The sequence below is a fragment of the Argopecten irradians genome, chromosome 2 (genome assembly GCF_041381155.1).
Source record: "Argopecten irradians isolate NY chromosome 2, Ai_NY, whole genome shotgun sequence".
NCBI lineage: Eukaryota > Metazoa > Mollusca > Bivalvia > Pectinida > Pectinidae > Argopecten > Argopecten irradians.
Window position 1 is genome coordinate 27,631,250 of NC_091135.1, and position 27,956 is coordinate 27,659,205.

Consider the following 27,956-nt stretch of genomic DNA (forward strand, 5'->3'; position numbering starts at 1 on the left):
TAGACAAGACAAAGATTAAGTAGGACATGTCTAATACTGAGTAGACAAGACAAAGATTAAGTAGGCATGTCTAATACTGAGTAGACAAGACAAAGATTAAGTAGGCATGTCTAATACTGAGTAGACAAGATTAAGTAGCATGTCAAACTGATTAGACAGACAAGATTAAGTAGGCATGTCTAATACTGAGTAGACAAGACAAAGATTAAGTAGGCATGTCTAATACTGAGTAGACACAGACAAAGATTAAGTAGGCATGTCTAATACTGAGTAGACAAGACAAAGATTAAGTAGGCATGTCTAATACTGAGTAGACAAGACAAAGATTAAGTAGGCATGTCTAATACTGAGTAGACAAGACAAAGATTAAGTAGGCATGTCTAATACTGAGTAGACAAGACAAAGATTAAGTAGGCATGTCTAATACTGAGTAGACACAGACAAAGATTAAAGTAGGCATGTCTAATACTGAGTAGACACAGACAAAGATTAAGTAGGCATGTCTAATACTGAGTAGACAAGACAAAGATTAAGTAGGCATGTCTAATACTGAGTAGACAAGACAAAGATTAAGTAGGCATGTCTAATACTGAGTAGACACAGACAAAGATTAAGTAGGCATGTCTAATACTGAGTAGACAAGACAAAGATTAAGTAGGCATGTCTAATACTGAGTAGACAAGACAAAGATTAAGTAGGCATGTCTAATACTGAGTAGACAAGACAAAGATTAAGTAGGCATGTCTAATACTGAGTAGACAAGACAAAGATTAAGTAGGCATGTCTAATACTGAGTAGACAAGACAAAGATTAAGTAGGCATGTCTAATACTTTGTTTGTTTGTTTATTTTGAGTAGACAAGACAAAGATTAAGTAGGCATGTCTAATACTGAGTAGACAAGACAAAGATTAAGTAGGCATGTCTAATACTGAGTAGACAAGACAAAGATTAAGTAGGCATGTCTAATACTGAGTAGACAAGACAAAGATAATAAGTAGCATTAGTAGGTGTAATACTGAGTAGAGAAAAAATAGATTAATAGTAACGCATGTCTAATACTGAGTAGACAAGACAAAGATTAAGTAGGCATGTCTAATACTGAGTAGACAAGACAAAGATTAAGTAGGCATGTCTAATACTGAGTAGACAAGACAAAGATTAAGTAGGCATGTCTAATACTGAGTAGACAGAAAGATTAAGTAGCATGTCTAATACTGAGTAGACAAGACAAAGATTAAGTAGGCATGTCTAATACTAGAGTAGACAAGACAAAGATTAAGTAGGCATGTCTAATACTGAGTAGACAAGACAAAGATTAAGTAGGCATGTCTAATATGAGAAACAGACAAAGATTAGTAGTAGGCCCACATGATTCGAACGTCTAATACTGAGTAGACAAGACAAAGATTAAGTAGGCATGTCTAATACAAGAGTAGACAAGACAAAGATTAAGTAGGCATGTCTAATACTGAGTAGACACAGACAAAGATTAAGTAGGCATGTCTAATACTGAGTAGCTAACAAGACAAAGATTAAGTAGGCATGTCTAATACGAGTAGACAAGACAAAGATTAAGTAGGCATGTCTAATACTGAGTAGACACAGACAAAGATTAAGTAGGCATGTCTAATACTGAGTAGACAAGACAAAGATTAAGTAGGCATGTCTAATACTGAGTAGACAAGACAAAGATTAAGTAGGCATGTCTAATACTGAGTAGACAAGACAAAGATTAAGTAGGCATGTCTAATACTGAGTAGACAAGACAGAGATTAAGTAGGCATGTCTAATACTGAGTAGACAAGACAAAGATTAAGTAGGCATGTCTGTAAGACATGAATTACCCACCTCCATGTAAAATCAGAATAGAATGGGACAGGAAAGAATACTGCATGCCCCACTGATGGTGCATAATAACTCGGTTTTACTGATGACCCATTTTATATGCCTCCTGTTTCTCAGACACATGGGTTTTTAACTAAAATATCTAAAACTTCTTTGATAACAAATACTGGAAGATAGAGAATTCAGAGGTATTGTCTTTAAACCATTCGAAAGAAGAACTGATTACCAGTAAATTTTTCATCTCATCACGAAAGCTTTTTAACAAACTTGGTTAGCCTTAGTGTTAACATAAGTTTCCCTTATTTCAAATCTCTGTCTTGGTGGTGTCAGCATTGTTTTAAATACCAGTGACACAATTATACAGTTTGGATAATAAATCAAATAGTACAATATTTACTAGTAAAAGCGTACTATGAAAATTAACTGTCAAATGTTCTACAATAAGGTATTGACATTTTGCTTTAAAAGTAGTGGAAATTAACACTTAATGAAAAATTTAGGGATAAATAGATGTGAAGTATAATTAGTTCGGAATGTATATTCGTTCTAGGTAACTTTAACTACCACGTGATACAGTTTGTACTTACATGACGTCCTTCAGGAAGATGGCCTTCTCTGTGATTCCCATGAGAGCTGTGGCAGCAGCCATACACAGAATGGCTACTCCCCAGAATACATGGTGTGGCATGTACATGGCACGTATTCCCTGGGACAGTCCGGGAGCCAGGAAGGTCACAAAGCCCACCAACCACTGTAACAGAGTAAACATTGTGCATGGCTTGCTACAAAAGTCCTGTTAAAGTTTGAGTGACTGAGGAAAGCCTGAGACCATGTGCAAAAACCACCGACCACTTTGCCTCACACTATCGCAGCAAATACTCTGTCATCAATCATTTTATTATTTATAGGTTTTACTGTAAGAAACACAGTCAATATTTATTGCATAACCTGTTTTATATCAATGTCAATTACATGAGTCTGTAAGCTAATACCACCAGATAACTGAAATATACAGTCGTACATTGTTAGCTTGAAGTTGGGGAGACCATGGGCAATCTGATTGAAATACAGATCCTTATAACCACTCCGTTCAATAGAGGATCTGACAATATCCCGTAAAGGGTCATGTTCGGATGACCTTTATACCACGTGTAATTCAGATCAAATGCATATTCTGCACGTTGCTATATCAATTGACAACGCCATTTCGCCCCAACATACATATACGATTAGCTTTGTTGTGCTCTTTGGGCAAGATGACTACGTATACGTACACAGAAATAATTCCGACAGATTTTCAAACTATTTCGTCCCCTGAAATTCACTGTCAAAATTTTGCCAGCGGCAATTTGATTGGCCATTTCCAAAGGTCACCTGGACATGACCCCTAATGGGATTTTCTCAGATCCTCTTATCCAACGTAGTGATAATATGGATCTGTATTTTAATCGGATTGGACCATGGGAAAACTTGATTAATACAATCTGAATATACATGTAGTCAAATATTTGGTTATGACATGACCAACGAAACTCTGTAAATCAAACACTTTTAATGAATTTGACTTTTATGTATTTTATTAGGTCAAACAATGCCATATCTTATGAAAATTAAAAAAAAAATAATAATAATGAAATATATACGACACAAAACGTTCAGTGAATGACACAAAGCATTACGTCACTGACCTGGAGACCAAACATGATGATGGTGATGAGTCCTAGCCAGCTATGTAGACTGTATAAGTTAGGTATAGGGGTGGCTGCCAAGTTGTGAGAATCAAACACTGCCTTCAGGCCAACAGCCGCAAAAATCAGGGCTCCTAGATGTATGAATCCATGTACAACCTTGATGTAGATCTTCTTCACATTACGGAACACTCGATATGCCAGGATAGCTTAAATACAATTATAGACATATTATTGCATTCAGACTTACAAGACTTAATTAGTATTAATTTATTGATGTTTTTTTATACTCATTTTTTGTTTAAAATAATGTATTTAATTGTGAAGAAAACACTTTACTTATGGACTGTTACAGTACCTGTGTATAAATATCACTGAGTTTTGACCAGGATTGCTAATGCATGTACATGCATATGTACTCGATATGTATATGAAACAAGAATTCCATGGAAGTGGATGTGTCGCCTGCACAGCATCACAAAAAAATAGTTATTTACAGTTGAAAATATTGTTAATAATTAGGTGAAGATATCAAATCCCATAACTCTTGCAAATAATGATGGATTTTGACCAGTATCGAACCCCATCTTAGATCTCATTGATATAAAGCAATACACCAAATATTGGTTGAAATCGGACAATAAATACTGAAGTTATATAGCGGAAACCATGTTTTGACGATTTTAAAGTCCTGTAACTCTTGAAATATTAAAGTATTTTGACCAGTATCGAACCCATCTAAGATATCATTGATATATTGTAATATCCCAAATTTTGTTGAAATTAGACAATAAATATGTAAGTTATCGAGCGGACACCATGGATTTATCTGTTTTGAAAATTTTGAAGTCCCATAACTCTTGCAAATATTGACGGATTTCAACCATTATTAAACTCAACCGAGATCACATTGAAATAAAGCAACTTATAAAATTTTGTTGAAATTGTACAATAAATACTAAAATTATTGAGCAGAAACCATGGATTTATCTGTTTTGACAATTTTAAAGTCCCATAACTCTTGCAAATATTGACAGATTTCGACCATTGCGTTGCAGGCGACACAATAAAACCAGGCCAGATAAACCTACCGCATTTAACACAATAAGCAACCAGGGCGCTTAGAAAATTGAAACAAACATGGGGTGATTAGTAGAACCAAAGTTGGACTTGACTTTTATAGAAGCATTGCACCAAGTAAGCTATAAATAATTTTCCAAAAGAAATTGATATAGAAACACATAGTTTTCATATTTTCTGTCTGAATTTATTTTGAGGTATTGAGACCTAAAAAGGGTTAGGGTTACTTATAGGGAGGTCCAGAATTGAGATGAATACAATACTTTTAATATATGACACATTTACTGAATATAACGGATCTTTGAATTTTGTATGAAACTTTCATGAAAAAGAAATTTAAGAATGTGCAGGATAGAATTTAGCACTTACTTTGTATTTGTTTGTATGGACAGATAAACCAGATAACGACAGTTTCTCTTGATCTATGGACAGACAAACCAGATAACGACTGTTTCTCTATGGACAGACAAACCAGATAACGACTGTTTCTCTATGGACAGACAAACCAAATAACTACTGTTTCTCTATGGACAGACAAACCAGATAACGACTGTTTCTCTATGGACAGACAAACCAGATAACGGCTTTTTCTCTATGGACAGACAAACCAGATAACGACTGTTTCTCTATGGACAGACAAACCAGATAACGACTGTTTCTCTATGGACAGACAAACCAGATAACTACTGTTTCTCTATGGACAGACAAACCAGATAACTACTGTTTCTCTATGGACAGACAAACCAGATAACGACTGTTTCTCTATGGACAGACAAACCAGATAACGACTGTTTCTCTATGGACAGACAAACCAGATAACTACTGACTGTTTCTCTATGGAAAGACAAACCAGATAACGACTGTTTCTCTATGGACAGACAAACCAGATAACAACTGTTTCTCTATGGACAGACAAACCAGATAACTACTGTTTCTCTATGGACAGACAAACCAGATAACTACTGTTTCTCTATGGACAGACAAACCAGATAACTACTGTTTCTCTATGGACAGACAAACCAGATAACTACTGTTTCTCTATGGACAGACAAACCAGATATCTACTGTTTCTCTATGGAAAGACAAACCAGATAACGACTGTTTATCTATGGACAGACAAACCAGATAACTACTGTTTCTCTATGGACAAACAAACCAGATAACTACTGTTTCTCTATGGACAGACAAACCAGATAACTACTGTTTCTCTATGGACAGACAAACCAGATAACTACTGTTTCTCTATGGACAAACAAACCAGATAACTACTGTTTCTCTATGGACAGACAAACCAGATAACTACTGTTTCTCTATGGACAGACAAACCAGATAACTACTGTTTCTCTATGGACAGGCAAACCAGATAACTACTGTTTCTCTATGGACAGACAAACCAGATAACTACTGTTTCTCTATGGACAGACAAACCAGATAACTACTGTTTCTCTATGGACAGACAAACCAGATAACTACTGTTTCTCTATGGACAGGCAAACCAGATAACTACTGTTTCTCTATGGACAAACAAACCAGATAACTACTGTTTCTCTATGGACAAACAAACCAGATAACTACTGTTTCTCTATGGACAAACAAACCAGATAACTACTGTTTCTCTATGGACAAACAAACCAGATAACTACTGTTTCTCTATGGACAGGCAAACCAGATAACTACTGTTTCTCTATGGACAGACAAACCAGATAACTACTGTTTCTCTATGGACAGACAAACCAGATAACTACTGTTTTTCTATGGACAGACAAACCAGATAACTACTGTTTCTCTATGGACAGACAAACCAGATAACTACTGTTTCTCTATGGACAGACAAACCAGAAAACTACTGTTTCTCTATAGATACACAAACCAGATAAAAACTGTTTCTCTATGGACAGACAAACAAGATAACAACTGTTTCTCTATGGACAGACAAACCAGATCTCGACTGTTTCTCTATGGAAAGACAAACCAGATAAAGACTGTTTCTCTATGGACAGACAAACCAGATAACGACTGTTTCTCTATGGACAGACAAACCAGATAACGACTGTTTCTCTATGGACAGACAAACCAGATAACGACTGTTTCTCTATGGACAGACAAACCAGATAACGACTGTTTCTCTATGGACAGACAAACCAGATAACTACTGTTTCTCTATGGACAGACAAACCAGATAACTACTGTTTCTCTATGGACAGACAAACCAGATAACTACTGTTTCTCTATGGACAGACAAACCAGATAACGACTGTTTCTCTATGGACAGACAAACCAGATAACGACTGTTTCTCTATGGACAGACAAACCAGATAAAGACTGTTTCTCTATGGACAGACAAACCAGATAACTACTGTTTCTGTGGACAGACAAACCAGATACATGTGTAACTTCTGTTTCTCTATGGACAGACAAACCAGATAACAACTGTTTCTCTATGGACGGACAAACCAGATAACGACAGTTTCTATGGACAGACAAACCAGATTACTACTGTTTCTCTATGGACAAACAAACCAGATAACGACTGTTTCTATGGACAGACAAACCAGATAATGACTGTTTCTCTATGGACAGACAAACCAGATAACTACTGTTTCTCTATGGACAGACAAACCAGATAAAGACTGTTTCTCTATGGACAGACAAACCAGATAACGACTGTTTCTCTATGGACAGACAAACCAGATTACTACTGTTTCTCTATGGACAGACAAACCAGATAATGACTGTTTGTCTATGGCAGACAAACCAGATAACTACTGTTTCTCTACTGAAAGACACACCAGATAACTACTGTTTCTATAAATAGACAAACCAGATAACGACTGTTTCTCTATGGACAGACAAACCAGATAACTACTGTTTCTCTATGGACAGACAAACCAGATAACGACTGTTTCTCTATGGACAGACAAACCAGATAACGACTGTTTCTATAAACAGACAAACCAGATAACTACTGTTTCTCTATGGACAGACAAACCAGATAACTACTGTTTCTATAAATAGACAAACCAGATAACGACTGTTTCTATAAACTGACAAACCAGATAACTACTATTTCTCTATGGACAGACAAACCAGATAACTACTGTTTGTCCTCATTTCATTACCATGACGGCTTAATCATTAATATTCTGTGAGGATAGTATGTTGACGTGATTAAAATATTCATCATTGACATGTTTGGTTTCCTTTTATTTAACTTTTCTTCTGTTTTTACCACACCAGTCTAGCTAGTGTAATGTACACTGTGAGTATGTATCGTAATTGAGTTTATCACTTTGTGAAGATTAATTGTGTTGGTTCACCTGTTATGGCCAGAGGGAAATATTATCCAGTAAATGAATTTACTAATCCACAGGGTGGCTCTAACTGTTACCGAAACTTTTCTATGATGAAGGCAGTTCAAGATCCAGACAAGAAAACTTGTCTCAGAATAACATCTTCAGCTTCAATAATCACAGAAAACTGATTAAATAAACCATACAGTAAGTTTATTTTACTAAATTGTCTTTCATATACCAGCACAGTGCACACATCTTCGAGCTAGGTTAAAATCAGGTTAAGTATTGTCATCCTGCCTGTCTGGGAGCAAAATCATTGTATCACTAAGATGTATCATTCTTCTGGCTAAGTATATGTTGTATGGCCTAGCAAAGGTACTGGGACCCAAGTATGTGGTCAAGTGTTTCCCCCAGTTGAACCCCATCCCTCTTATACCCAACGAGGTATAAGAGTCAACATTTACCAGGTATACAAATTAAAACTCTTTTATCAAGTCTAAATTCCATGCAGATCAAACTTTATGACTAGTTGTGATCTGATGGAAATACCTCTATTTCCCAGTGTTGTACCCATGGCCCTGCCTCTCTTGTCCCTGGGAAAAATATTTTCAGGACAAAATTAATTCAAATTCTGTGCCCCTTTACCAAAAGATTTTTTTTGGGATATATTTGATTACAAAACATTGTATAACTTTAGGAATAGTAAATGCTTTAAAGTGACAATTCAGTCAGGCTTATTCTGTTACACTAAAATAAATGGCATAAATGTATTGTTCTACATTCCTTTTGAAACATATAACATAAAATATTGACAAATTCCACATCATTGTTAAGTATTTTAATTGAAATCATTGAAATTCCAAATTGTATAGCAATACAATTAAAAAGGTATAATATATATGCTGTACAAATACTCGATCCAATGTCAAGTATGATAAACAAATGAAACACAAAACCACTGCGGAGTTGATAAAATGAGATTTTAGGCAAACAGTTAGCTGATAAGGTGAACACACTACTATTAGAGTGATTTGAGTAGTTCTAGACAAAGGTGGCATTACTCCACGAGAGAGGGCCAGGGTTTGTTATACAAGATGTCCAACCATAAATGAAATGGCCGACAGCGAGCGAGTTTGAACATTTCACATACATTTCACCACCATGGCTTTTTCTGGCATATCACAGAAAAACCAAGTGAACTAAGTTCCATTAGAACCGGTTTGTTTCCAATATGTGAGCAAATTGTAATGTTCTTTTAGACTGAATTGTCCCTTTAAAGGAATTTCCTCTACAAACTGCCTATTGGACCACACTCGGTTTGCCACAGGGGTGAGGGGAAGGGTCAAACATTGGTGATCATGACCAAGCAGGCATCAAGCTAGTGTTGAGAGTTTCCAGGATACTAGAGCCCCGGTCTGCCTGCTACATTTCCTCCTCTCCTGTTACATATACTTACCATCTGAGTAGAGGAAGATGAGTCCAATCACCATAAATACTGGGTGGTAGTTAAATTCTTTGGCAGGGTCACTTGTCCATGCAAAGCCGTCGCGGAAATGTCCCATCCATACCGCAACAAGGATAACAGCACTCAAACCCAGGCCCTGGACGAGAAGCACAAGGCCAGTGAATGATCCCAGATTGCCACCAGGGGGACCATCATGGGAGTCGTAGTTTTCCATCACCTCCGATTCCTTAGTTCCTAAACTGTACAGGTGTAAATTTATCAATATCAGAAGTACACAAAATTTTTGATGATAATACACATGTACACATATGGTAATTTTATCCTGCAACTGCCCCACATACTGACGGATAACTACTGCCGGATAAACTTGTGCTTTATCCGTCAATACAATATGCTTTATCCGTCTATACGATCACGTGAATTTGTTCCACATCTGACGGAACTTTTTCTAATTTGACCCCGAACTTTGACCTTACGGTGAATGAAACGTCATTCAGTACCGTTTAAAAGTGACGTCACATTCATCGGAATGACGTCATTTTTATGATATCGAAAATCTCGTGTGGCGGTGTAGTCTTTTCCTTGGCTCATGATAAAGATATGTACTGTAAAGTAACTCTTTGATGTGTAATTATTGTTTTTTCAGTATTTTTACATTGTTTTAGGGATATTACACACTATTAGAAATACTAGTACTATCTGCGAATGGGCTTATATCCCACGGCAGTAAAAAGGAGTATACTCTCATTCGGTTTAGTGAATTAATCTTTTCCTGTGCATCAAAGAAGCGTCTCGCATCGAGCAAAACTAAGTAAATAACTGGCAATTTGCTTTCGTTTTGAATGTCATAATGGTTGCAGGATAAACAGAATACACGGTTAGTATCTTACAATACAAGTTTTATTTTGGTGCTCGACACAGAAAGCCAAAATGACTCGGTAAAGCCTCGTCATCTCAGCTTTCCTAAGTCTCGCACCAAAATAAACTTTGTATTGTAAGATACTAACCACGTATTCTCTATGTATCAACAGTAAAATAGATAGCATGTTTATATGTTAATTCAATGATAAATGTGAAAATAACATGTAGATATGTAAAGAAGCTTAGCCATATATAAAGAGAGACAGTATAATTACTGCAGAGAACCAGAGTCTTTCAAAACACCATATATCAAATATAGACCTTTGTTTCAGTCCATATGGTGTTATATATATCACTCAAGCAGAATAAATAATGACTTTAATTATTATATTAGATATGTTGTTGCCTCAAAAAATGTCAAAAACAATCTTTAATGTGCATATTAATTATAAGAAAAGCATTGCAATGTCAAAGAAAGGCACCCTGAAGAATGCATCGTTTGTGCAATGAAGTTTACAAAGGAATAAAATTGACTCAGTGTTTCTATAAATGGAAACACTGATGTCACAAGACCAGGTATTAGTCAATGAAAATAGTTGAAAATCAGAGCTTATCTAATATATATTGTTATTTCAATATCCACACTTTGAATATATTGGTACAATAACGTACTTCTTATGAACTAAAATACGTATTGATCATTGGTGTTCTAACCAATTTAACTACATGTATGTACCTACTACCATATTATTATATTATACACTTTTATCATGCCTTGCAGTACGTAGTATGTATACATTATCAAACATGCTCACAAAGTTGACAATTGAGAACATTTGAAATTCAGAGAAATGTTGTAAGAATCTTATTTACATGCAAACTAGAAAACTGGCATGCATCAGAATTATGGCCCCTCTAATTTGACCCTTACAATGTAGCAGTTTGTGCTTATATTTATATGGTGATGATATGAATCAGTCCAAGTTGTTCCAAACACTGGATGTAAGTTCATTCTGCAAGCCACAAAGAATTCTTCATCATTGCAACTCTTATAACTTCAGAGTTTTCACAACCCTCTGAAGACAAATTAACCAATAACAAGAGACAAACTTTTCAAACTTTAACAACCAGAATCCAAGATGGCTGTCTTATTGACCAATTGGTTTCATAATGTAATATGCATAACTAGAGCCCTAAGGGAACATAATATGAAATTTGAGAAAGCTCTCTTCAATTCTTTCCAAGAAATAGTGAAAATAAATTTTAACTACTAAAATCCAAGATGGCTGCCTGGCGGCCATCTTGCTATCTGATTGGTCCAAAAATGCAATATGCATAACTAGGGCCCTATGGGAACCGACATATAAAGTTAAAGAAAAATCCCTTCCGTACTTTCTGAGAAATAACGATAACACAAATTGTTAACGGACAAATGGAAGGACGGAAGGAATGACTTACCACAGACCACGGACAAAAGGTGATTTGAATATAGCCCACCATCTGATGATGGTGGGCTAAAAACAGAGAGACATAAAAATACATGCAGATGGATGTAGAAGGATGGACAGACAGACATACAAATACTTGCAGAGGAATGTAGAAGGATGGACAGACAGACAGACATATACATACATGAAGAGGGATGTAGAAGGATAAGATGAACAGATACAATGTATATAAATACATGCAGAGGAATGTAGAAGGATGAACAAACAGACAGACAGACATATAAATACAGGCATAGGGATGTAGAAGGATGGACAGACAGACAGACATACAAATACATGCAGAGGGATGTAGAAGGATGGACAGATAGGCAGATATACAAATACATGCAGAGGGATGTAGAAGAATGGACAAACAGACAGACATACAAATACATGCAGAGGCCTAGGATGTAGAAGGATGGACAGACAGACAGACATACAAATACATGCAAAGGGATGTAGAAGGATGGACAGACAGACTGACATACAAATACATGCAGAGGGATGTAAAAGGATGGACAGACAGACAGGCATACAAATACATGCAGAGGGATGTAAAAGGATGGACAGATAGACAGACATATAAATACATGCAGAGGGATGTAGAAGGATGAACAGACAGACATACAAATACATGCAGAGGGATTTAGAAGGATGGACAGACATGACAATAATTACTGTAAACCATGTTATATTTGTGAGATCCCAATTTTCATGTTTCGCAAGAGAGCTTAAACACAAATTCAAATATTTTGCTAAAAATTCTATAAAACAATTATATGAGTAAATAATTGTCAGATATTCATTAGTGCCCTTAATAGCAAAATAAAGAAGTTATATAATCATATTTATACCACAATAGGCGGTGCTAATAAACTCTCACGGTATCAAATAAACAATGCAGCTGTTGATTAACAATTTGTTTTATATACCACCCGTGGTATATCTCAGTATGCATATATTGATTGGCTGACGCGGTGAACTTTGACCAACTACTTTTTCTTTGGCGTCATGTCATCATTTGTCAACGTCATCAATAATTGAATGACATACTTTGTTGTGATCGCCGCTCGACGTCCAAACTGGTGTTGGAAAGTGTGTGTTGTGGTCGTTGTGTCAGAATATGTAGCTTGTTCATGTTGGGTGTAAAACAAGTCTGAAACGGACTTGAACTTGATTACAATGGCCTGATCATTATTTGGCGAGAGGAGATGGCACCGTACCATATGTGTGCATGCTTTTATATAGTCCGACAATGAAGTTTATATTATTGAAACAACCGTGAAAAATTAAAAAAAAAAAAATAATATAAAATAATTTATTTTGCCTTTGTGTCATGCGCAATCAGTACTTCATTCCTTATAGGATATTGTGCCACGGAATTTTTTTGGGATACAATTAATTATTTTTTTATATTTTTAACTTGAAGTAAAATTAGAAGCTCAAACTTTTCAACGGCGGTAATGGTGTAAAGTAAGTAACTTTTGTAACTGAAGAAAAATACTAAATCGTCTGCTGCTGTTTTTTGATAGTGAAAAAATACCATTTGTCAGCGGTGGTGCATCTTTAAATTCAATAAATTATTGTAATAGTTGATTTTGATGAAGGTATCAAAATGTAATGGAGACATACATATGGTGTATGCATAATTATAGTTTACAAGTCCATCGTAATCAGAAGAATTCATGCTTGTGTGACGGGACCATGGTAAATAAAGTCAAAATGCAAAGGTGGACTAAAAAACAAAGTGTACTAATAAAAAAAACATATCCAAAATTCCCATTTTCAGATTTTTTTCTTTACAAATTAAAATTATACATATTTAAAGTTGTATGAAAGTGAAGTGTATGCAAGCAGTTAGTTGTATCCCACGTGTTTGTTAGTAATCCCAACGTCATACCTGTTTGTATAAGAATGGGAGACAGTACTGATGATATTGGAGGATTCTGCCATCTTACTCTAGAAAACATTAAAATAATGCTCAATCTGCAAACAGTATAATTCTGAATGAGAAACAAACTTATTTTCTGCGACTTACTAGGGAACATCACATTATTTATAAATGCTATGCAGGTTTTGTTTTTTGGATAGTTTCAGTTATAAGGGGGCCAATTTTATCTGAGAAGAAACTGTTAATGATTTATAGAAAATCCGGTGCAAACTCTGATATGCTGTTTGTAAGTGTAACATTTACAGGTTATCAATTCATTGTGCTTCATAAAAAAATAATTGGCACTTTTATATATAATTGAAATTGATTTGATGGAACTACATAACTGAAAAAAAAAATATATTCAATAGGTCTGCTCTGTTAAAATTAAATACAAACATTGTCTTTATCATTTTCCCATTTTAGAAGAAAAAAAGTATTTAAGTCTATCAAAATCCCATGGACCATTTTTAGGAGATTTAGTGGTCTAGATAAACAAGAGGCCCAGAGGGCCTGTATCGCTCACCTGGTTTTTTGTTAGTAATTATCACAAGACTCTGACAATTAGAAAAATAAGCAAATTGACTCCCAAAGTTTAATTTTGAATCACAACCATACAATGATGCTATTGATACCATACAAATATGCTATCCAATACATAGGTTCAGAGATAAAGTAATTTATATGAAAATAGTAGCCTAATTGACCTTTCGACCTCGCATCTATTGCCGTCTAAGGCCCCGGGGGTCAGCCCTATCATTTGTACAATTTCAAATCCCAGCCCTATAAGGATGCTACCATTGCATTATAAGTGCTCTTCCATTCTTAGTTGCAGAGAAGAAGTCGTTTATATGGAAATAGCTAAATTGACCCCTTTTGACCCCACCCTTCAGGCCCCCGGGGGGTCAGCCCCATCATTTGCAAAATTTTGAATCCAAACCCTATAAGGATGTAACCATTGCATTATGAGCGTAATCCCATGTTAAGTTGCAGAGAAAAAGTCATTTATATGGAAATTGACCACTTTTGACCCCGCCCCTCAGGCCCCCGGGGGGTTAGCCCTATCATTTGCACAATTTTGAATCCCCACACTATAAGGATACTACCATTGTATTATGGGTGCTATACCGTGCTTAGTTTCAGAGAAGAAGTCGTTTATATGGAAAGAGCCAAATTGGCCACTTTCGACCCCGCCCCTCAGGCCCCCTGGGGGTCAGCCCCATCATTTGCACAATTTTGAATCCCCACCCTATAAAGATGCTACCATTGCATTATGGGTGCTATACCATGCTTAGTTTCAGAGAAGAAGTCGTTTATATGGAAATAGCCAAATTGGCCCCTTCTGACCCCGCCCCTCAGGCCCCCTGGGGGTCAGCCCCATCATTTGTACAATTTTGAATCCCCATCCTATAAGGATGCTATCATTGCATTATTGGGTGCTATCCCATGCTTGGTTTCAGAGAAGAAGTCGTTTATATGGAAATAGCCAAATTGAACCCTTTTGACCCCGCCCCTCAGGCCCCCCGGGGGGTCAGCCACATCATTTGTACAATTTTGAATCCCCAACCTATAAAGATACTACCATTGCATTATGAGTGCTATCTCATGCTTAGTTTCAGAGAAGAAGTCGTTTATATGGAAATAGCCAAATTGACCCCATTTGACACCGCCCCTCAGGCCCCCGGGGGGTCAGCCCCATCATTTGTACAATTTTGAATCCCCACCCTATAAGGATGCTACCATTGCATTATGGGTGCTATCCAATGCTTGGTTTCAGAGAAGAAGTCGTTTATATGGAAATAGCCAAATTGACCCCATTTGACCCCGCCCCTCAGGCCCCCGGGGGGTCAGCCACATCATTTGTACAATTTTGAATCCCTACCCTATAACGATACTACCATTGCATTATGAGTGCTATCTCATGCTTAGTTTCAGAGAAGAAGTCGTTTATATGGAAATAGCCAAATTGAACCCTTTTGACCCCGCCCCTCAGGCCCCCCGGGGGGTCAGCCACATCATTTGTACAATTTTGAATCCCCAACCTATAAAGATACTACCATTGCATTATGAGTGCTATCTCATGCTTAGTTTCAGAGAAGAAGTCGTTTATATGGAAATAGCCAAATTGACCCCATTTGACACCGCCCCTCAGGCCCCCGGGGGGTCAGCCCCATCATTTGTACAATTTTGAATCCCCACCCTATAAGGATGCTACCATTGCATTATGGGTGCTATCCAATGCTTGGTTTCAGAGAAGAAGTCGTTTATATGGAAATAGCCAAATTGACCCCATTTGACCCCGCCCCTCAGGCCCCCGGGGGGTCAGCCACATCATTTGTACAATTTTTAATCCCTACCCTATAACGATACTACCATTGCATTATGAGTGCTATCTCATGCTTAGTTTCAGAGAAGAAGTCGTTTATATGGAAATAGCCAAATTGACCCCATTTGACCCCGCCCCTCAGGCCCCCGGGGGGTCAGCCCCATCATTTGTACAATTTTGAATCCCCACCCTATAAGGATGCTACCATTGCATTATGGGTGCTATCCAATGCTTGGTTTCAGAGAAGAAGTCGTTTATATGGAAATAGCCAAATTGACCCCATTTGACCCCGCCCCTCAGGCCCCCGGGGGGTCAGCCACATCATTTGTACAATTTTTAATCCCTACCCTATAAAGATACTACCATTGCATTATGAGTGCTATCTCATGCTTAGTTTCAGAGAAGAAGTCGTTTATATGGAAATAGCCAAATTGACCCCATTTGACCCCGCCCCTCAGGCCCCTGGGGGGTCAGCCCCATCATTTGTACAATTTTGAATCCCCACCCTATAAGGATGCTACCATTGCATTATGGGTGCTATCCAATGCTTGGTTTCAGAGAAGAAGTCGTTTATATGGAAATAGCCAAATTGACCCCATTTGACCCCGCCCCTCAGGCCCCCGGGGGGTCAGCCACATCATTTGTACAATTTTTAATCCCCACCCTATAACGATACTACCATTGCATTATGAGTGCTATCTCATGCTTAGTTTCAGAGAAGAAGTCGTTTATATGGAAATAGCCAAATTGACCCCTTTTGGCCCCGCCCCTCAGGCCCCTGGGGGGTCAGCCCCATCATTTGTACAATTTTCAGTTAGTAGCCCATAAGGATGCTACCAGTCAAATTTTGTTGAAATCCGACCAGCGGTTATGGAGAAGAAGTCGATTGTTGACGGACGGACGGACGGACGGACGACGGACGACGGACGACGGACGACGGACGACGGACGCCGGACGCCACGGTATGGCATAAGCTCACCTTGGTCCTTCGGACCAGGTGAGCTAAAAAAAATGGTCATACCCTTCATTGTGTATAAAAGGAGAGTGGAAAGCATGTTGTGACAAAAAATCGTGGCAGAATTTGTTTTTAACTGTAGCATATAATATATCAATGTATCATTATAATTATAAAACCTTCAATAACATTTAGTAACTTAAAAGGTGTTAGTGTTAAATCAAATTTGTAATTGTGTGTAAATATATTAAATAATGTATACAAAGGAGAAGGTACGTTAAGACTCGAATATGGCCCCAAAATTAATTCTCCAGTAAAGAACAACATATTTTGTCATATAACTGTTGAATACATTTGCTAACAGTCATTACATCCAGAAAATATCCGGCATGTGCCAATTATGTTCACTATGACGTAATCAACATGCAGTTTCCCCCAATTTTTCACAAAAATCCTTGAAAAATCATACTTCTTGAGTGGTTTTCTCTAAAAATGAATGGGGCCGCCTTCGTGGAGCAGAAAGAGATTTTTACACGTTGTGTATCGTGTATTTACGCATATCCATGCAAAATATAAAGTTGCTCCAGGTGGCGGCCAAATCCATTTCAAGCCTTTTCTAACCTAAAGATGATGAACTTCTAGCAAAATTTGGCGAGAAGAGGAAAATCATCAATTTGATGACGTCATAGGGGGAGCACATCGTGTACATGGTTATAAAAAGTTATGTTTTGATGAATGGCAAGTATGAGAGTATTTATTGATGTGAAATTGATGTGGATCAGAGTTAATATTTTTCGGTCTGAAAAATAAAGGCCAAATACTGGTCCTATCATATCTACTCCTTTGACAGAATAATAAAAAGTTACTTGTGTATGTAGGTATACATCATACATTATAATTAATTTAAGAAATTTTAACATGATATAGATATGAGATTTTTGTTTTCAACTAATAATGTACAGAGTTGTATATCAACCATGTAAGCAAAATGTGTGTACCACAACTATGTATTATATATATATATATATATACATGTATACATGTAATGACAATTATAAATTACCTGTTTACATGCGCTGCTGTAAGTTATCAAAATTTAGTCTACCATAACCTTATAATTAATAGGCAGCTTATTAAATTAGCTCACATAAATCATACAGATGTTCCATTTTCATTTGACTGTCTCACAGTAATATAACATAAAAGTAATTGAAGTTTTAATGAATAATATACAACAAATACACATTTCACGAATTTATTTGAAAAAATTACATGTAATTGTATTTGAAAGAAATGTATGCAATTGACGTACTGTATGACTTCTAATTCCTTCAAAATGACATATATTACAATGAAAAATGTAATTTTGTAGACAGACATGTGCTTGGTTGTTACTAGTATAGGAACATTTATCTTTTTTGATAGATCTACAATTTAAGATGATTTACTAGCTTAGCTGTTGACATAAGTACATATAGCTTTGATAAAGTTGGTCAGGGAATACCCACTTTCATCCTGTACAGTAAAATACAGATCCTTTTGTAAACAGGATATATATATCATTTCTATGACATCAGGTACATAGCTGTTGGCGTTTATAATTTTTTACAGTTATTATTATACCAAAACAAATAACATATTGCACTCCTTTGTCTCAATAATATGGTTAATACCATGTTAAAGATACCAACAGAGCATATTCTCTAATTTACATCAAGCTAAACACATAAAAGAAAGGTCAAAACATGTTTACTGTAATTGGCTTTTGACATATCCACAATGAAATTTTATTTAGTTTCTTGGAGACACATTTCTTAATCCTATAAAGAGATTAAACATGAAGATCAAGCTGTGTAATAGGAAACTTGAGTTTTACATATGATATTGTCTTTTAATTTCTTAACTTTGTATTGATAGACAGATTTTTTTTTCTTTTCGGTCACTGACATACGTAGTACATTCAGAGTTTTAAACATATATATTATAATGCATGAAATTTTATGAAATTCACAAAAAGGTAAACTGAAATATATATATAATGTAAAGATATTATCAATTTTAATGGATAACTTTTAGCATGTACTTTCAGCTAGATCCCAAGAAAATCTGGAACGTTCTGGATTTTAAACAAGCCAATTTTAATAATCATATAGATAATCTAGATCAGATCCAGTCATAATCACTTTGGTATAATTGTATACATGCATATGTATGTTAAAATATTTGAAATCTAGCTATTATAAGTGTAGCGTGACTAGAATTACGTCTATTGTACATATATCTATAGATGGTTATTATTGTCATCATTCCATGTATTAAGTAAAGATAAGTTTGTAATGTTTAATATACGATGACATGTTTACGTTTACAGTTGTACTAGCCGGCCATGTGACTGGATGAAGTTTGTGAGATTGTCGTATTGACCCGCGGTAACAATACGTGTTACGATTATTCTAGGTTTTAGCGAGTTGTATCTTATCTACGCGATGTCGAGTTTACCTATATTACGGTCGTTAAGTGATGTTATTTGCCATCTTAGGCATCGTGAATCTTGCAAACTTCAGACAGCCTTTTCCGCTTCGACTATTGTGTTGCGCATGTCCGCGTTGGGAATCACATTTCCGGTTTGGTTATTTTGGCCAGCCAATCAGCGTGACGGAGTGCCCGCACGCGAATTCGGGGCATCGGGGGGCATCTTATGCCCCCGAGTCAGTTGCGCCCCTGTAGTCGATGAGGTAAGTCGTGTTCTCGATCTCGGAACCGATAACCTAGGGTCTACGTAACTCAGCCCCTATCTTCCCATGTAAATGGCTTTGGTGTATTAAGTGTGATGTCATAGTTAGGCTATTAATAGAACAGGGGTTTTACAGCTTGTCTATTCGGTTTATTTACATTAGCGACGCTGTCAAGGTCGTAGACTTGCGGTAGTTCCAGATAGTGTGGTACTACAATAGATTAGTGGGAATAGAAATAGTATTAATTTGTTGTGGGATACTACTATAAAGAAAATAGTATTTATCTGTCATAAGTGAATTAATGTGGAGTTATACTATTGAGATCTATTCTACTGTAGCTATAATGTATTATAACTGTTAGATATTGTACTGTGTGTTATCTGTAATCTCCTGGTTGTTTATATGGCCATGTAAATAATAATACAAATACTGAAACTTGATTTACTGAGTTTGTCAATTCTGTCACTGAGTGGTTGAACTTAAATATCTATAGCCTTGCTACCAAAGGCGTAATAGTGATACCTCGCTACCAGAGGTTGTACCTGTAGAAACCTTGTTACCAAAGGTGTAAGTTGTACCTCGCTACCAGGGGTTTGAACCTTGTTACCAAAGGTTATAGAGCACCTCGCCTACCAGAGGGCTATACTATTTAAGTAGACTCGAGCACGTTACATTGGTGGCAGCGGTGGGATCCAGTATAGAACTAGTACCTTATAGAACCACTCAGTGTCAGTGACAGTATTATTGTAGTTTTGAAATCTCAGTATTAAGATGCCTAAAAATTCAAAGAAACGTAGAGCACAGACAGTTGCTAGGGAAGATAGGGACACCGATAGGAATTTAGGCCAGAAACAGTCAGAAAGGGTAGTAGAGATCAGTGGGAAAGGTTTGGGGGACATTATAAATGTTGAAGTAGAGGGTAAAAGAAAGAGACAAAAACCTATAAGATATAGGGATGATAGTGGTGATGAAGTAGAAGATATACAAACCCCAGAGACCAATCCTGACCAGGGAGACAATACTGACCAGTTGGTGACCATGGAAATGTTTACAAACCATCAGAAGGAAATAGGAACCATGTTGTCAGAAATAATGGACAGACTAGATAAGATGGAAGTACCTAAGACTCCTACTCGGTTATCAGACAGTGAGAGTGACTGTTATTATGACCATGATCAGTGTAGAGAGGAAAGTAGACAAGACCAGTCTACTAGGGTTATCCCTGAACGACCCATATAGAGTGTCACACCAGACAGAAAGAGACATTAATAGACATGACCAGTCTAATAGAATAGATAGACCATTATATCAACATGACCAGACCTGTAGAGACATTAATAGACCTGACCAGTCTAACAGGGTAGGTAAACCGTCATATCAACATGACCATAACTGTAATCAAAGTTATCAAGGAGAGTCTCACTGGACAGATCACCACAGAACTGACCATGCTGACCAATTTTACTTCGGTGAGACACATGACCAGTGTTATGGAGATAAGGGGAGGGAGATATGTGTACGTCCTAGAGATGATATAGAGTTAAGCCCTTACCGATACCATAGCAACACCAATCAGGACAAAGTTTCGTACTCAAAACCTGACAGCTATGATGGAAAAACCAGCTGGACTGAGTATTTGACTCATTTTAATCTGGTGGCTTCAATCAACCGTTGGACTTCGGAAGTAAAAGCTTTAAAGCTGGCCTCTTGCATGGCAGGTACAGCACGAAGTATATTAGGGGATCTGAAACCTGAGCAGTTGAGAAGTTTTGAACAACTGGTACCAACACTTACCGCCAAGTTTGAACCAAGGAACCAGTGTGAGATGTATAGGGCACAGGCAGAGTCAAGGACGAGAAAGAACAAAGAATCTCTGGTATCATTAGCACAAGATGTGAAAAGATTAGTTAGGCTAGGATACCCTACTGCACCCACAGAGGTCAGGGACAGTTTAGGTTATCGATACTTTAGAGATGCTTTAAATGACCAAGATATGGAATGGGCTGTTTGTCAGGGTAGCGCTGAAAACATAGATGAAGCACTGAATTTAGCCCTTAAATTTGAGGCTTTCAAGACTGGCAGAAGTAAAGGGAGAGGTGACCGCCAGAGTTTCAGACAGATAACAAATGATGCTGATGAGAACAGTGAGAATGACCCGATTGAACACTTGGTAAGGAGAGTTGATGATTTACAGAAACAGGTCCAGAATCCTAATAACATCAAATGTTACAAATGTCACAGACAGGGACATATAGCAGCAGAATGTAAAACGAGACGTGTCTGTTTCAACTGTCAGAAACCTGGACATTTTGCAGCAGACTGCAAGGAGGCGTCTCAGCCAAATCAGAAGAAATATAAGAGTCAAGGTCAGAACCAAGGTCATAAGAAAGGTCAAGGTCAGAACCAAAGGGGAAAACAAGACAAAGCCGAGCATTTAAACCACTAGAGGTTGAGACAGAGGGGTATGCCTCAGCCGAAACATTACTTAGTAATGAAGAGAGACCCCAACATGTTTTTGAGATTTCAAATAAGGGAACCAAACAAGATGGACTTTTCATATGGACCAAAGTATATCAAAAAGAGGTAGATTGTTTAATTGATACAGGAGCAACCATATCAGTAATGCACAGTAAGGTGTACCAAAGTTTACCTGCTGGAGTGAGACCAACATTGGAGTCTGGATGTGGAAAGCTTAGAATGGCAGATGGAGAATTAGTTACACCCAAAGGAATAGCTACATTTCCTCTTAGAATTACAGGAAATCTTTACACATGTAAAATGATTGTGGCGGATATAGAAGTACCTATAGTACTAGGATATGACTTCCTAAAGACCTATAACGGGGAAATAAACATAGGGAAAGGAACAATTAGTTTGAATGGTAAACAGATACCATGTCATTTAGAGAGCCAGAGGTCTAAAACGGTATTTCGTATAAGAATGGTTCAAGATACCGTTATACCCCCAGCTGCTGAGGTCATTGTATCGGCAGAGGTCATTGGTGATAGTCCTGTAGAGCCAAATGCTATGGTGGAAAGGGGAAGTAAGTCATTAAATGATAAAGGGATCTTGGTCGGAAGGTGTATATTTGATACGCGAGAGGAGTTAATACCAGTAAGAGTAGTTAACCTGTCCGATAAACCCCAGACATTATTTAAACGAACAGTTACGGCCGAGTGTGAAACCATAAGACCTGATCAAGTGACATCCATTCCAGACAACAGCGTGTCTGACAGAGATACAAAACTTAGGCATATGGATACTGCAGAAGGAACTCTACCCCCTCACATGGAACAAGTATTGGAATCATGTGGAGATCATATCAAAGATGAACAGAGAGAGCAAGTAAGGGCAATACTACAGAAACATAGTAAGGTCTTCGCTAAAAACAAGGACGATTTGGGGAAAACAGGAATTGTCCAACACAAGATCGATACTGGACATGCACATCCAATCAAACAACCACCTAGGAGAATACCATTGGCTAAAAGGGAAGATGCAGAAGCAGAAATCAAAAGGATGTTGAAGACTGGAGTGATCAAACCCTCAAAATCACCATGGGCTAGTGGCATTGTGCTAGTGAGAAAGGGAGACAACTCTTGGCGTTTTTGTGTAGATTACCGTAAGCTCAATGAAGTAACCGTAAAAGACTCGTATCCATTACCCAGAATAGATGACTCACTGGATACCTTAAGGGGATCCAAATGGTTTTCAGTCATCGACCTTCAAAGCGGCTACTGGCAAGTAGAAATGGATCCAAAAGACAGAGAGAAAACAGCTTTCTCAACCACCAGTGGATTGTTTGAATTCAACTCCATGCCTTTTGGACTCTGTAATGCTGCTGCAACCTTTGAGAGACTCATGGAGTGTATCTTAGCTGATGAGAGGGGCAATTCAGCTCTGATTTACATTGATGATGTGATTATTTTTGCCGATACATTTGAACAACACTTGGAAAGGTTAGATGTTATACTGGGAAAGATAGGGGGAGCAGGTCTTAAAATATCACCAAAAAAATGCAGGCTTCTACAAAGAGAGGTAAAATTCCTGGGCCATATAGTAAATGAGCAAGGCATAGCACCAGACCCATCCAAGTCGGATGCAGTTTCAAATTGGCCGCAACCTAAGTGTGTGAGAGAGATACGTAGCTTCCTAGGAACAGTCTCATACTACAGGAAATTTATTAAAGGCTTTGCAAATATAGCCAAGCCTTTGCACAAGCTCACAGAGAAAGAAGAGAAATTCCATTGGACTGAGGAATGTCAGACAGCATTTATGACTTTGAAAAGGCTCTGATTACCTCCCCTGTACTCAAGTATCCAGATGTAAAGAAACCGTTTGTTATAGACACAGATGCTAGTAACTTCGGAGTGGGAGGTGTCCTATCACAGCAATATGAAGATGGCGAGCACCCGATCTGTTACTTTAGTAGAACATTGACAAAGGCAGAAAGACAGTACTGTGTAACTCGGAGAGAGTTGTTGGCAATGTGTTGAAACAGTGAAACACTTTCATCACTACTTATATGGGGCAAAGTTTCTCATAAGAACTGACCATGGAGCCTTAAATTGGATTAAGCGTTTCAAGAATACTGAAGGACAACTAGCCAGATGGTTGGAATTATTGGACACATATGATTATACTATTCAGCATAGACCAGGGCGTATACATGGTAACGCAGATGGTTTGTCGAGGAGAGGATGTGACCAATGTAAATTCTGTCAGAAAGTGAAGGAGGCTCGTCAGCAACAGGACAATGGAGATATTTTACCTGAAACAGAAAACAGAAATGATATAATTAGAACGGTAACAACCAAATCCAGTGGTTGGACACAGGAAATCCCACAAAATGAGTTGAGAGACCAGCAACAGAAGGATGAAACCCTCAAATATATATGGCAGTGGAAAAAGGCTGGATTACGTCCTAAGTGGAAGGATATTGCATATTTATCAGGGGACGTAAAAGCATACTGGGCTCAATGGGATAGAATTGAGTTAAAAGATGAAGTACTACGTCGTCGTTGGGTCAAAGAGGGATCAGAAAATGTAGTGTGGCAGTTGATCTTACCAAAGAAGTTCACCGAGGACATTATACGGAAGTTACATAGAGATCCGGGATCAGGACATCTGGGCATTACTCGAACGGCAGCCAGAGTAAAGGCCAGATTCTATTGGACTGGAGTAAACAGGACAGTGAGGAGAGCGGTAGCACACTGTCCTGAGTGTCAGTCCCGGAAACAACCTAGGCGCAGTACCAGAGGAAAAATGGGACAATATCAAGTAGGAGCTCCCATGGAGAGAATAGGGTTGGATATTATGGTTAACTTACCAGAGTCCTCGAAGGGTAACCGTTATTTACTAGTTATAACTGACTACTTTACACGGTGGGCAGAGGCTTTTCCTATGCCAAATCAGGAGGCTAGTACTGTAGCTGATATCTTGTTGAACAATTTCATTACTCGCTTTGGAATACCAAAACAAATCCATTCGGATCAAGGGAGGCAATTCGAGTCGAACCTCTTCAAAGAATTATGTAAGCGGCTTGGAATTGAGAAAACCCGCACTACTCCTTATCATCCACAAGGAGACGGTCTTGTAGAGAGGTTGAATCGCACGATAGAGGATATGCTAAGCAAGATGGTGTCTAAGGACCAAAAAGATTGGGAAGAGAAATTACCACTAGTGATGTACGCATATAGGTCGTCTGTACATGAAAGTACTAATGAGACCCCAGCTATGATGATGCTTGGACGTGAAGTGGAACTTCCTGTGGACCTTTTATATGGCAAACCCCCGACAGATGAGACTCATCTCGAGAGAACCTCAGTGGATTACTTAGAGAACCTTTGGACCAGAATGTGGGCTGTACATGACCTTGCACGTAAACAGATGACTCGAGCGAGTGACAGACAAAAGAGACACTATGACCTAAATGCTTCGACGACAGTATATAAACCGGGAGATGCTGTATGGGTATACAACACAAGGTTACAGGGTGGTAGTAGAAAGTTAACCAGACCCTGGGAAGGTCCATACATTATAATTCAACAGTTGTCAGACCTAGTGTACAAAGTAAAGAGGGCACCTCGTTCTAAAGTAAAAATAGTAAACATGCAGAAGTTAAAGCCATACCTGGGCAGGGTAAAGAAGTGGTTCGTACCCTCGTCAGATAGGATACTCAGGCCATAGAGACAATCAGGAGAAAACCTATATGGATATTTGATAGTACACCAAATATTAAAAGATTGTTTGTATTCATATGTTTCAGAGAAACATATCACCATGTCTCACCAACATTATGTTACCTACAAAGGAGAGCGTTACCTGCAGGCAGCGCAACCAACCCCCCTTCATCAGTGTGACGATTGCGGCAAGAGGTTTTACAGCAGAGGCCAGCTGAATCGGCATGTCAAGTCGGTACATGGGCCACGTTTGTATTGCCATATGTGTAACTTTTCCACTCCTGGAGCGAGGGCCTACCGATTGAGGGAACACATGAGGGACCATCAGGAGAGACCCAGTCCTAGAGGGAACCCAAGAGGGAGACGGCCGAGGGAGGTGGCGAGGGATCAGGTGACATTTGACCCACCTAGGAGGACGGACATCACACCCCCTCAGACCAGTATGTTGGATAGGTGTCCTCCATCCCCTCTGTTGTCAGAGTGGGGGACTTCGCCGCTTGTGGTTCTGGGAGAGGAGGTGGACCTTTTGGGCCTGGGCGACATGGAGCTCCCTGAAGTGAAGATACTAGCATCTACACCAGTGGTGGAGACAGCGACCAGTGGGACTATTGTGGCTCAACAATCGACACAGGGTGGCGCCGAGATGGTGGAGGATGTAGTTGTGCCGGAGGATATCCTCATACCCGGGACGGCTGTGACAGCTGAGGAGCCTATGCCTACTGAGACAGCACAGGTACCCCAGGCTAGCCATGACCATAGTATGTTGGACAGTAAGCAGACTGTTTTGAACTTCGAGTACTTGGCAGAGGATCCGCGGTTCTTTTTCTTGGGTGCCCCTAGTTCTATCCTGGAGGGGAATACTGCACAACTCTTGAAGAAGAACAAGAACAGAGCGAGGAGCCAGGGACAGCAATTCAAACGATATTTTGTGCCCGAGGGATTTCTCAGTGTGCGACGTGTAGAGAGGGCGACACTTCCAGACGGGACGACGTATCAATTGACCGACTTTTGGACCAAGGACCCTGAATGTAAGAAGACTTCCGACAAGGCGACGCAGACGTAGACCAATTTTAGTAGGTAGTTGGGATGGGGGGTGGATATTTCTAATATTTTGATATTAATAGGCCTATGTAAATGATTTGTATCTTTATAGTAATTACTAGCGAGTAATTTTAAACTTTTCACATAGTGCCACAATAGTGTGTTGTGTTAGTATAACCAAACACTAGTAAGAATGTTGACGAGTGACGGTGTATATTATATAGGTACAGTGTGTATTTAGTACCATGCTATTGTCATATAGTGTAAGAATTATTATAATTGTATAGTGTTATACAAGGTAAATATTTCTGTGAGTGGTACATAGAGATTTATGTGAAGACTGGTGAGAAAGTGTACATGTTTGTACATCCAATATTTTTATACTAGAAGAGTTAGTAGTAAACTCAGAAGTATGATACAAGAGAATAGAGAATATTTAGAGAGTTTGAAAGTGGTGTGTAATCATTAAGCACATTTATCGATAAATAATTTTTAGTCCATGTTTATTAATTTAATTGTTATATCCTTGATAGTGTAAATATAAACGACGTAATTTAAGACGAATGTAACCGAAGAATAAGAATTGTACAGAAATATCATGTTTATGTGTATATCTTTAACTAATTCATTATTTGTGATAGTTTAGCCCACATAGCATAAGTATAACTACATGTGGAAGATGGTAAACTACACCTTATGTTGTATTTAGGTATGTCCGGGGCGGACATTTTAGTGAGGTGGGAGTAATGTAGCGTGACTAGAATTACGTCTATTGTACATATATCTATAGATGGTTATTATGGTCATCATTCCATGTATTAAGTAAAGATAAGTTTGTAATGTTTAATATACGATGACATGTTTACGTTTACAGTTGTACTAGCCGGCCATGTGACTGGATGAAGTTTGTGAGATTGTCGTATTGACCCGCGGTAACAATACGTGTTACGATTATTCTAGGTTTTAGCGAGTTGTATCTTATCTACGCGATGTCGAGTTTACCTATATATTACGGTCGTTAAGTGATGTTATTTGCCATCTTAGGCATCGTGAATCTTGCAAACTTC

General features: G+C 38.1%; 2 protein-coding genes across 4 annotated transcripts in view; one reads left to right on the forward strand and one right to left on the reverse strand.

Moving 5' to 3' along the window:
- The window catches only part of LOC138315008 (transmembrane ascorbate-dependent reductase CYB561-like), a 37,191-nt gene that overhangs the window by 5,020 nt on the left and 4,215 nt on the right, over positions 1-27,956 (reverse strand). Inside the window, exons 2-5 of one of the 2 annotated variants that reach the window (XM_069255717.1) lie at positions 13,621-13,679; positions 9,364-9,611; positions 3,535-3,743; positions 2,434-2,597 (exon numbers count right to left, since the gene is read on the reverse strand). In XM_069255717.1, the coding sequence (XP_069111818.1) occupies positions 2,434-2,597; positions 3,535-3,743; positions 9,364-9,611; positions 13,621-13,673 (674 nt within the window). In that variant the 5' untranslated portion in view covers positions 13,674-13,679. The remainder of the gene's footprint in view (positions 1-2,433; positions 2,598-3,534; positions 3,744-9,363; positions 9,612-13,620; positions 13,680-27,956) is intronic. The other variant, XM_069255718.1, reaches the window with a different exon arrangement.
- Positions 19,546-27,892, forward strand: LOC138315007 (uncharacterized). 2 transcript variants are annotated; one of them, XM_069255716.1, is made up of 3 exons: positions 19,546-19,666; positions 25,935-26,921; positions 27,764-27,892. In XM_069255716.1, exon 2 carries the CDS (start codon positions 25,949-25,951, stop codon positions 26,909-26,911), a length of 963 nt encoding a protein of 320 aa, XP_069111817.1. In that variant the 5' UTR covers positions 19,546-19,666; positions 25,935-25,948; the 3' UTR covers positions 26,912-26,921; positions 27,764-27,892. The 2 variants fall into 2 exon arrangements, with proteins under 2 accessions (XP_069111817.1, XP_069111816.1); XM_069255715.1 differs by lacking the exon at positions 27,764-27,892 and having other exon boundaries at positions 25,935-27,252.

What these genes read in the sequence shown, in the direction of transcription:
- LOC138315007 (XM_069255716.1), top strand. Translation starts at nt 25,949, where the DNA reads ATGTCTCACCAACATTATGTTACCTACAAAGGAGAGCGTTACCTGCAG.